Raw genomic sequence first — 12516 nt, forward strand, 5'->3', positions numbered from 1 at the left:
CAACTTTTAAAACTTAAGACTGATATGTCTCTAGGACTCTAGGCAACAAAAAAAATAAAGCTTCCATTTGTTGTCTGCAGTCCCCACGGTACCTGAGTACCTATATCAATAGATATATGTCTCTATATCTATATGTAGATATAGAGATATATATATCTATAGATATACATAAGTGAAGGAGGAAATGAAAGTCCCCAGTAGGTATGTCTACATTACTTTACACAAGGGGTACCCAGTAGGTGGATCGACCGGTCAATCGCCAAGGCAGTGCTGGATGGCCTGCCATGGGTCGAGTCACGACACATGCGCGGTCGACTGCGGGACCTAATGGGAAACTCGGTAGTGCTAATTAGCGACCTTGGCTAACTCCAATCAGTGCAAGTCATCCGAGTGTATGTAAGGTAATGTATGGAATGGTTGTGACAGTTCCGTGTTGCCGTGTTGTTATTCTGATTGGTTACCGCTACTAATTGTTATTATTATTATTTATTTAGTAAAGTAGTTTTACGAGCTGAAAAAGTGTGGGCACCCCTTCTTTAAACCAATGATTTATATTTTTTCTATGAAAGTAGCACTTTAATTATCCCTCAAAATAGGCTGATGATTTCTGTTTCTCTAGAAAATGAATCAAAAAACAATTATTTCATCTGGCTTATTTTCTGTGGACATTTTAAATGTAGGGAAAACCACTTTCAACGGGTCTGTGGTTTATTAATGGGCTTCCTGAAAAATAAAATGTTATACATAATTTTTGTTGATATTTCTCAAATGGCAATGGTATTTTTATGAATATAAGTCATATTTAACGTTGTTTTATTTGTTTCATATGTAATTATTTGTGGCGAACAATTTATATAACTTATGTTTATAACGTCGAAACTGAAGTAGAAATACTGGATTGAAAAAGACCGAGAGAGGCAGTTTGAACTGGTTTTGGGTTTAGAAAAGTAGCCTTCTTGTGCGTGTGTGTGTGTGTGTGTGCGTCTAGTATTTGGACTCTGGGGAAGTGATTTTTCCTCCTTTCGAACTTGGATGAAACTATATCATTCCAACTCACTTACTGATAGCAGGCTAATTGAACACCTCGACACTACACCACGCCCCTCTCCCACCAACGCCGTCATCAACAAGTGTCTCGCGCACCCTGCGAGCCTTTTCATTTGCAAATTGAATGCGCGCACGCACGCGGAAGCTCGCCCTCCCATTGGTCCGCTCCCGGCCCAGTGCGCGAGAACAGGTATCTATCAGGGAGCGGGCGCGTGAGTTCAGTATGAGAGTTGACAACAAGTGGTCTTCCGCCCAGAACTGTTTCACAGCGTCGAGGAGCGGCTCACTTTGGGAACAGCGTCTCCGCAGCGAAGTAGTGACTCACACAAACTGGCTTTGATTTAAGAGCAGTAAGGCTGTTCCTGCGTTGCGGTCATTTTCGTCCTACTTTCGTCGTGAGTTAATTAGTTGATTCGCATCACCCGGTTGATTCTGCGGGGAACCCTGGCCGCAAGTCGCCAGGTGGACGGCGACAAGAAGGCTGCTGTGCGACAAGTCTCAAACCTCTCAGTAAGTCGTGTCAACTTTTCTAGAACTGTCCCAACATGTACAGCATGATGGAACACGAGCTGAAGCCCACCGGCCAGCCCCCGTCTCACCAGACCTCCCAGGGAATGTCACCGGTCACCGGCAACATGACCGGGGGCATGGGCGGCAATGGCAACTCTCACCCGGGCTCTAAAACTGCTTGCGCACCCGGAGTCGACCCCATGGATAAAGTCAAGCGGCCCATGAACGCCTTCATGGTGTGGTCCAGGGGCCAGAGGCGCAAGATGGCCCAAGAAAACCCCAAAATGCACAACTCCGAGATCAGCAAGCGGCTTGGAGCCGAGTGGAAGCTGCTGACCGACGCCGAGAAGCGGCCCTTCATCGACGAGGCCAAGCGGCTGCGGGCGGTCCACATGAAGGAGTACCCCGACTACAAGTACAAGCCACGCCGCAAGACCAAGCCCATGCTCAAGAAGGACAACCAGGTGGGCAAGTACCCGCTGTCTGCCGGTAGCCTGCTGGCGGCGGCGCAAGGCCAAGGGGGCAGCCCGAGGATGGACAGCTACGGCTGGGGCCCCACCGGAGGGTACGCCGGCATGCAGAGCGAGGCGCTCGGCTACACGCAGCAGCTGCACCGGTACGACCTGTCCGCTCTCCAGTACCCCCCCTCGATGTCGGCAGCGCAGAGCTACATGAACGGAGGGAACTCGTACAGGTGAGTTGCTTCAGAGTTGCAACAACAACTTCCCAACTTTTTTTTTTTTTTTTTATCGGTCAATTGCTGTACAACAGGGAATATACAGTCAAGTGCTGACGCAACCTTTTTTTATTTATCATTTTATGATAACCCTTTATCTTAAGATAATATGCCAGTAGTTGATTTTACACACATTTTACACCTTAAAGATAATAAGATTCTCCAACATACGAGGAAGGCCAGATCCACCTGCTTCGGGAATAATAAGGCGCTTTTTCTTTCTTTTATATAATTAATCTCAACGCGCTGAACACACAAACCGTACGTAGCATTGGACCTGATGGCCTCTTTGAAACAAAGTTCTAGGATGAGCTGTTTTTTAAATGTCAATCAGTGGAGGGTAGATCATCAGAGCATGCGCAGTGAACTAAGGAGTCCCAACCAGAGGTTTGCAGACTTTCTTCATTTTACAATTGTTCCTGGAAAAATATTTGATTAAACTTACACTTGTCACTTCGCATTAGTTGTTGACTTTAATTTAACGTTGAAGAAAGAGGAAAACTTGTTTGGATATGTTTGAACAGTACAAAAGACTGAATATAATAACAAATTGTGTGAAAATACACGTTACAAGTGCACCTTAACAATCTGCAACTTGAATGACATGGAAGTGTTGGGATGAAGTGCATTCAGGTCTATTGAGTCACTGAGGAGCTCCGGCTGCGATGGAACAACAGGCTCCAGTTTGCTGCCTACTTGTTATGCGCGTGACGCTTTGCTCGGGGCTCGGTCCTGCCAGGAATGTTGATCAGGGTGACTTGACGGTAGGAAGGGCTGCTCTGTGTGTGGTCCTCTACCCACAATCCCCTATTCCTGCCCCACCATTGTCCCAGTTACGCTTCTGGGTCTCTGCCTCCTGCCTTACTGGTCCAATTCCCCCCCCCCCTGAAAATGTGTATAAATATTACTCTGTAAAATCCTAATATTAAAACAAATATCAAATTGATGTGCTATGCAGTATAAAAGTAGAACCAATTAACTTGAAGGCTCAGAGGCGAATGGTTAGGAAGTTTTCTGTTAGCAGGTGTCTCTACAGTGACATCCCTCAGTCATTTGGGAATGATTTAATTCCAATTCTATGTTTGCTACATATGTGATTCTTTTTAGAATTATCCGTTTAGTCACCATGTCTTCTTGGTCAGAATTTTAGTGGTAGAGCAGCGCAAATGTGCTGTTCGCCATGTTTTTGTCTTTCAAAACAGTTTGCGTCAGCATTGGCTACCTGTGTGTTGAACGAGCGAACAGGAGGGTGATCTAAACGACACCCCCACCTGGAGATGTTTGATTCTCTCGCGCAGGAAAACACTGGTGCATAAAATAGCACAAAATACTTTACTGTCTACGAACTTTTCACAACTTTTGGAAGGTTGGTGTGGTATGACATTTATAGAACAAAAAATACTTATCAGAATTATAGTGATGAAAGTGGGAAAATCATTGAATTTAGTTGGATGATAATGATTTTTAGCACTTAGTCAATGTGCAATTAACTAAAAAAAACACTAACTCATTAACAATTATTACTCGTCACATCCTGTCCCCCTACAGCCCCATGTCCTACAGCAGCAGTCCCCAGCAGCCGAGCCCCGTCACCATGTCCATGGTGAAAGCAGAACCGGGGCCCCACTCTCCCACGACGGGGACGCCCAACCACCACCGAGGCCCTTTGCAGGGTGACCTCAGGGACATGATCAGTATGTACATCCCTGGACCTGGGGGGGATGGGGGGGACCCCACGGGTGCACAGAGGGGCTACACCAGCGTCCAGCAGCACTACCTCTCTGGAACCGTCCCGCTCACACACATCTAGGACTTGTAGTGGGAGTCTGAGAGGGGGGGGGGGGCGGCGGCGGCGGCGAAGTGAGTGAGAGGAAATGCTTACGGTGCACAGCTGGCTGTACAGGAGAGACTTTAGACGGCCACGATACGTGAAGGAAAAGCAGAGAAGAGACTTCATTTGAAAAGCAGTTTTTTTTTCTTCTTTTTTCTACCTCTTTGGTGCCCCACTAGTCAAAATACACGCCCCACACACCCGGCACATGTACAGCGTGGAGACTCCTCGCGGCCCCCTAGGCCTCCAGCAGACTTCTCTCCACGAAGGACTGCAATGAAGACTGAGCCAGAGTCTGTTTATTGTGTAAATATAAGAATGTTCTGTCTTCTCTCGTCTTTTTTTTATATTCTAGAAACTTATCAATAAGTCAAAAGACTGCTTTTTAAACACCACTTTAAAACCCTTGTGACAGTGGCACTCATGACCATTTCACCGTACAGAGTCAGTGGCGGGGTAGTGGGCTTTGGTCTTCCATGGAGCCGCTTGGCAGAGACTAAAGAGCCCAGTTGGTGGACCGCTCAGCTGGTGATGGACAAATCACCCGCGCTGAATTGCTCCGGTTGTTGCCGTCCTGATGCGTGAGCGGAGCAGCCGGTGAGGATAAAAGGAAGGAAATGCATAACTTGAATGAAAGAGCTTTTTTGGGATGGGGATAAAATGAACTCTTTATACCACGGCTTTGGTTTATTACTTGTATTTTCCTGTTTATTTTTTATTTTGCGCAATCTTGGATGACACGGAAACCACCTGTTGGGACAATCAGCACTGCATCCACAGGGAATAGAGGGAGCACACAGGCTTCTGCATTGCTTTAGAACCGGGCTGGTTCTAAACATTTCAGTCAGGTCTCGTGTCTCCAGTCCCACGGTGTCGCAGGATATAAGTGTCTGGGAGAGATTTGACCCCGTTTTCTTTGCTGCCTTTGAGTTTTATTTGTTATAGATTTTAGATTTGATCTTTTTGATATTGTTCTGGCAGCATCCTGAGTCGCGCCGTGTATCCATTGTCACTTTGCTCTAGGCAAGAGTTGTATTGTTTTATAGGCTTTTCAGTAAGGGAATAAAATTTAACACAAAATGCTACATTTCAGTGGTTTTGTTCCAAAATAGCAGTTTAAAATTCCCACGTTCAGTCTTCCACAGAGTAAATTGGATTGACAAAGGCCTACCGGGCATGTGTAGATTTTAACGACCTGTCAATTGTTTGTGTTTTAACTACCATTAAAGAGAACGTATCAGTGACTTTCAATTTAACTCTCCAGCAGACATGTTTCAGATATTTACCTCTAGGTAATTCTATAGAAATGACCATGGTTTTCTCAAACAGTCCTGTTATGTGTCTAGCCTGATGTCTTCCTACTAGTGCTGCTATGGACCTAAAGGAAACTTACTTTCAGCCTACAGAGAAACTGTGAATATTGAATGTGGTAGATTATTGCTACTTTAACTTTGAAGCATTCCATTACTAACTCGACATGCACTGGTAACTGATGCCTTACTTATCTTTTTGAAAAAGGAGTGCGTTTTTATGTAATGCCTGAATGTTTACATTGTTACCAGAGTGTTTTTAACTTTTCTACTGACTTGTATCTCCATTTTCTAGAATGAATTCTCTTGTATGTAAATGCTGCCATATTCTAGTTACTGTATGTAGCATTAATGTAAATAATGTAAACATTTTTAGGCTCTTATACTAAGAGTCTTGACTTTTTTTTTTTTGTTGAAAAAAAAAATCTGTTATGGCATTCATGACAATATTAATAAAAAGTACAAATCCTTTTTTTCCATTAATGATGTCATGTTAACTGTTTGGTTTACAGCATTTTATATAATTAGTAAAGTGTTTAATCACATGACCAATGCATTCAGTGGGTACCTTCCTAGGGACTCTTAAACAAATGATTGAGTTTTCCCCAATTGTTTACACTATAGGATAAATGTTAGGGTACAGTCCTTTACTTCTAATGTTGACCCCAAAACTGAACGACTAGTCCAACCGTTACATGAACACAATTAATCTAACTAATTTGTCAAGCTGCTGTATTTGATTATACAGTTTTACTTAATGGTCAGAGCATCTATACACAATAGAGCACCAAACCAATGCTAAGATCTTGTATTGTCCTATTGTGTTGCAGTCATGTTCCTATGGAACGTTTAAATCACATCTTTGATAGTTGATGAGATGATTGGTTTGCAGGAGGATTTAAAAATAATAATGCAGATTAAGTTAATAGTTTTTAAATCCGTTTTCATAGTGCTCATAAATGAATGGAAAAATATTTGCAATAAAGTGAGATTTAAATTCTAAAATCTTGGTGGGTTTATAACTGGTTCACTTTAACCAGCCACATTGACTTCTTCTGTGCTTCCACATTTCTCAGTATATGCACACTGAATGTGTAGGTCAATCATAAATGTGCATTTGTCTGATATGATGGCTCAGTTATTGTATTGACGTACCAATTATTACTTACAACATGTCCTTTGTCACAAATTCTTAACAATCTCCGGCAGGGTTGTAAAAAAAACTGGGGCCGTCACCAGATGAGTTCTGGTGTTTCTCAGCTGTTGCTTCAAACATGACCTCATCCACCCGATGAGGGTGGAAATAAGAATGGCATACCGGCAATCAAAAGCGACCTCTCCCCACTTTCGCGGTGTCTTCACAGGCGGAGCCGTCAGCTCCGGGAGGAGAACTCGGGACAAAAGTGAACATTAGCGGGAGAACATGGGTGTCTGCCGGAGTGGGAAGATGTGAGTTGGGGGGAGGGGGTGTTGTCTATAGTGCCTGGGATGATTTAAAGCTCGGTTATTTACTTTCTTATCTTTACCCTCTTTTAAAATTCACCCCCCCCCCCGTCCTTACGCCTCTCCACAGAGAAAGCGGGTGGATGGCCCGCTCGTAATTGGCCGTGTCGGAGGCGCATTGTCCGAGGCTTTTCAGGCCGCAGGTGCATATAGTAAAGCCGGAGTCTCCGCTCCTCCCCCGGGCGTCTTTGTTCCCTCTCCCTGCTTCCCCCCACTCCCCCGCCGGGCAGAAAATTAGGGCTGCTTTTTGGGGCTTCGTCCCCTGGCTTAACCCTTTCACCGACCGCCGCCTTTCTCATGGAAATGGGAGAGAACCCCGCACCGGCTAATCGCTCACTGAGGGGAGGGGAGAGGAGGGGGAGAAGAGAAGAGGGCAGCAGGATCAACCGGGGGAGGAGGAGGAGAACGAAGAACAGATGTAAGGGAGCGAGGGGGGGAGGAGGGGGGGGGACTAGCTCCTCAAACTTTAAGTGAAAGTGATTTCATGGCGATAGAATACATTTTAGTTCATTTAAAGTAAATGATGAACCCTTGTGGTTCCGAGATGTATCTGGTGGTGAGACTTATATTATAAAATTATAGAACACCTTTATTTATGCTATTAAGCGATTCCTTACTTGTCCTCCATCTGGAACTTCCTGAGTCTCTCAAGGAGCCCTTGAACCTCATTAAGGAACCTTTGGAACTACCTCAAGGGTTTGTGGGACAAAATTACATAAGCAGTCTTTGTCTAAATGCGAGTTTAAATAGAAGTAGGATAAAACAAATATTAATAAAACGCCCAAAAATGATTTGTTTTGAACTGGGAAATATCTAATCCAGCTCTTATTGTGATTAAGAGAAGATCTGTGCAACGACTCTAGTGTGCACACTTTATTTGGTTCTGTTGCTGTGAAGCATTGTATTGTTTATAGAAATACGTGGATAGAATTTCTTCAACAATTGAAAGTTCCAATAGCACCGTTTAGCCTCTTTTTGGCACCCGGCGAGTTTACAGGTTGAATTTGGCAAAGGACCAAAGGAGTATTTCTTGCCCTGTAACTGGCGGAAGTTCTAGCATACATGCGGGTTGTTTTGGCTGCAGACCATGGATGAGGAAGGGATGGGGTAGGAAGAGGTGTGGGTTGAGAAGGGGGTGGAGAAGGGGGTGGAGGGAGTGTCAATGGAAAGGATTTTCTGGTCCAATACATCCCATCACTTAGCAACAAGCAGTGAGGCTTCAACAAGTGGTTGCCATGGATCTGCAGAGAGTGACTTAAAAGTCTCCACAAAGAGCTGTAGTCAGCTCCTGTGTGTGTGTGTGTGTGTGTGTGTGTGTGTGTGAGAGAGAGAGGGAGAATTTATGAGTGAGAATCAGGTGGTGGTTTCCTACTGTTTTAAAAAAAAAAGAGTGCAAACCAGCATTTGCTGGTGACACCATCTCGTCATAACCTCTGTGTCTTTTTACAAGCGGCTGGATTTGAGTCCCAGCCTGACTCCTGCGAAGTTAATTTATGCTTGCTCACTGGCAGGTCAAGCTCTCATTCACTGACTGCTGTTGTCTCTTTCTTCAATGAACATTCCAACAAGTAAGAGGAGGAATTAGGAATGATATCAGCACAAAAAGACAGGAATGAATTTGGCAACACTCCTCACGGGAAATTCATCGCTTCAAAAGCAGTCATGGAAATGGGGTGTTGATTTTTTTTTAAATGTGAATCCTCCTGCATTCCCAACTCTTATCTGCATGCCCAACAGCTCCTATGTACACATGCACATAGACATGTAAATACATGAACAGGAGAGACGGAAAGGGTTTGGTATGGTAGAGAATGAGACCTGCAAGAAAAATGCATTTTACATAAAAGTCTAACTCTAGATTTTAATATGATAGTGCAGACTTTATTCTAAGAATTCTGACTGGACTCTGAGTCAATTCTAAATTAAACTCAGAACTCAAATACATTTTTCAGGTGGCCAAATCCTAAAAGATCCATCAGAAATACGCTTTTTAGAAACATATGTAGCGCATACAAACTTTCTCACATATTCTGTGTTGGTCCTTACACTATCTGATCTACCTACTCTAAACAAATTATTTTATGAAATATTTAGGTAAACTTTGCTGGCTATGCTGTTAGCTAGCTCACCGTTCTAAGGCTGGTGTTATGGTTAAGGTTAAACAACAACATTAACTGTTAATTCACATGCAAGAATGAACATTTAATTGTATGTTTCAGTTATCATGAACATTTGTAAGATGTACTTTTTTATATTCCTTGTAAATGCACAGCCATTTGTTAGTGTGGAGTCAATCCATCCAACACAGTTATTCGGTACTGAACAAAGTATGCAACAGCTTAAGAGCAAAGAGCACTTACATATGCTCACAACTAGTGCGCCATGAACCATATCTTAATCTGTTATGCAGAGCTTATGAAAAATAATAGGGGCAGAAAGAATAATATTACCCAAACCTGCCTCATAGAAACACATCTGGCCTCCATGAAAGTTTGAAAAGCTTTTTAAGTCCGTCTTAAAACGTGAGTCAGGTGCAGTGTGAACAAACAGATTTCATTTTTCATAGTCATTCCTCCTGTTCGTCCTGACCACCAGGATGAACAGGAAATTGTTTTGTATAGAACAAAATGCCAAAAAATAATGTGCCTCTATTTGTATAAGAACTTCTTTTGGTTTAACCCCCCAACTGTTTATTTATTTATGTAAAAATAAATAAACTACATTGAGAGCCATGGAATCTGAAAAAATAAATAAATAATTGGGTTATAAAGTTGACTCTTATAGTGGTTGTGATTTTGTAATCCTAAACCCAAACTCTACTAACCCCCCCTAACCCAACACCAACACCCTCCCCCTCGGCCGGTTGGGGCGAGCCGCAGCGTTGTTTGCCGGCACACAGGTGCATAGGTGGGCGGCTCTCCGCTTCAGTTGTGAGGAGCGTCGGCCCATGAACACGAGATCTGCAGCTTTTTTGGGCGTGCGAGCGGGTGGCACGCAATACCTGGGAGGGCACGCACTCGCACACAGCGTGGCTGAGCGGTCCAAAGGTGCGATAAGATCATTGTTTTGTCTGAGAACTGCAGAGGTCACATGCTCCATAAGAGGAGGGGCGGGGGGTATCTCCTACTAAAAAATACAAACAATTATGTTTGGAGTAGGACGTTGACCACATTATGACAAATCATACTTTTTGTAAAGATAACACACTCAGGGCTTGCGGGACTCAAAGCGGAACCACTCTTCGGAAACTGGATTCTCTGAACTGGACGGACCACCGTGATGGCCAGCAGTGCTGTCAGCAGATACAGGGACGTGTTTGCTAAGCCATGAAAGACTTGCCTGACAGGTAACCCTAACGAGGTATGTGTGTGCAGAAGGTGGGGAGAGGCACACCCTGAGGTGAGGAGAAAGGTGGATGCGTGGGAGGAGCAGCTGGGGCGAAAGGAGCGGCAAAGATTCCGTTTTCTGTGATTTAACAATTTCACTAAATTTAACTAATGTGACCACCGGTGTTTGCTGAGATTATGAGAATCCGCAGGGACGCAGACTAAAAGGGTTAGTATGTCGTATTGCTCAAATCAGTACACACAAGTCACCTGGAGCAGGCCTCACCGTTGACTTTTAGAAGTGGGCATCAGCTTCATGATGTAGGATCTGCCACCTTGAACTAGTAAAACCCCACTTTTCGAGGGGTTGAGTCATTTGATTTCCAGCTCAAAGATGCCGGATTACTTTGCCTCCCTAGACTTTACACATTGGCCTGGTTTGATCAGGTTCATCTGGTTCTTTCATCTCAATTCACTTGAGTTGACAACGCTGTCGGGCAACTTCATTTTTTCATTTTGAAACTGCCTATTGACATGGACATGATTAGAGTTGTTTCAGTGAAATACTTAAATGAGATACTATGTGAAGGACACATTTGCAGCTGATGGAGCTGTTGTTTCTCCTCAGATTTTTGTCACAATTTGGTGGTAAATATGAGTTTCTCTGGAATCTTTTGGATTCCCCCACCTCACACACACATACACACAAAACACAGCACCATGAAAGCAGAAAAGGAGAACAAAGGGGGGCAGAAGGTGGAGAAGTTAGCATTGAGACTTCTATTTTAATAAATAGATCAATTCATCATTATCCAGCTGGTGTTCTACTTGCACAGAAAATGCATATAGACTTAGTAATAGTAGCACAATGGCCGTGGGTCGGAACTGCCAATCTCAGTATCGGCCCTTCGATCGGTATCGTTTGAAGGCGCCCTGCATTTCTAGATGCTCTGATAAACACATGTTTACCACACTCACTGTGAACCTCGCCGATGAAGGGAGTATCGCCGCAATTCATCTTCATCAGTGTTTCCATTCTCCTCCGCTCCATTCAGCGTGGGGTTTTTGCAGATTGTCCCAGATGGTTTAAAGCAGCTTGTTGATGACTGATATGAACAGCCCACACATAAGTCAGATCCCAGGTGAGATTTAAAGGCCCTCGCGACCAAACATCAGGAACTCTGTCTTTATCTTTAAAGCGATGGGTCATAGATGCCTCAAAAGTAGGAACAAAGCTTTTTGCTATGTCACAATTCAAGTGTCAGAAAGACCGGCTTCCTTAGAAAATATTCTCGTGATTGTGAATTTGTTTGGAGTCATGTTTTAGTTGTAAACTCAGGAACAGATAGCATGAAAAACAAATGTTTCGTACAGTAAGGAACTCACCGTTACCGACGCATTTGGTGACCTCCTCAAGGCATTCACTGGTCCACATGAGGGCATTCGGCTGTTAATATTCAAACCATTGGATTACATTTTTGTTTAGCTTATTCAGTGTGTCGTCCACAAGTCTGTCAATTAACAACTTTACATGCACATTACCAGTGTTTCAGAATTAGTTCACATTAGGGACATTATGCACATTGAAGCTGTTGACCCCCAACCCCATAAGTCTTATCGTGTATCTGTAGACTTGCGGGCAACGTTTGTTTTACTTCAGGGTTGCTATCATTATTCATTTTTATCATTTATTTTACTTACTACAGTTTAGAATTTTATAATGTTACGATTGGTAAACCGTAGCTCAATTCTACCTACAACATTAGCAAGGTTAAGAGCAGCAGTTGAGTGGTGAGCGTAGTGTGAACCTAACGAGGGAAGAAGGACCTCCCAAGAGGAAAAGTGGCAGGTGATCGGATCCAACAAACACACCAATCTGCACCATCTCCTCTCCACAATCAGACATGAGCCAGCCTGCGGCTACTCAGCCCTCCCACCGCCTCACCCCATCTCTCTCTCATTAAAAGAAGTTTCCCTTTTTTCTTCTTTTTTAACGAAGCGCTGCTGTTGATCCCGGGCAGCCGACCCACTCTGTCCCTTCCCCGAACTCCGACACGCACCCGCCAGGATGCTGAAGAAAAGGTTGTTGGACAATGTTGTTCGTTAAATGGGGATGCAGGTGATGCGACACACCCTCTTGCATCCATATTCAAAGCCCACATCTCTGGATGCCTTTGAACAACTGTTGTGCAAAATGTGCACCTTGTGTTTGTTTTCTCCCGTATGGTGTTTTTCTTTGAAATGCTTATTATA

General features: G+C 43.8%; 1 protein-coding gene across 1 annotated transcript; it reads left to right on the plus strand.

The window, feature by feature from the left end:
• The first annotated feature begins 1233 nt into the window (after window positions 1-1233).
• sox19b (SRY-box transcription factor 19b) lies at window positions 1234-5917 on the plus strand. The gene is made up of 2 exons (XM_037480220.2): window positions 1234-2251; window positions 3842-5917. Exons 1-2 carry the CDS (start codon window positions 1593-1595, stop codon window positions 4101-4103), a joined length of 921 nt encoding a protein of 306 aa, XP_037336117.1. The 5' UTR covers window positions 1234-1592; the 3' UTR covers window positions 4104-5917.
• The last annotated feature ends 6599 nt before the right edge of the window (window positions 5918-12516 follow it).

The sequence above is a fragment of the Pungitius pungitius genome, chromosome 1 (genome assembly GCF_949316345.1).
Source record: "Pungitius pungitius chromosome 1, fPunPun2.1, whole genome shotgun sequence".
In the NCBI taxonomy this organism is placed as follows: domain Eukaryota; kingdom Metazoa; phylum Chordata; class Actinopteri; order Perciformes; family Gasterosteidae; genus Pungitius; species Pungitius pungitius.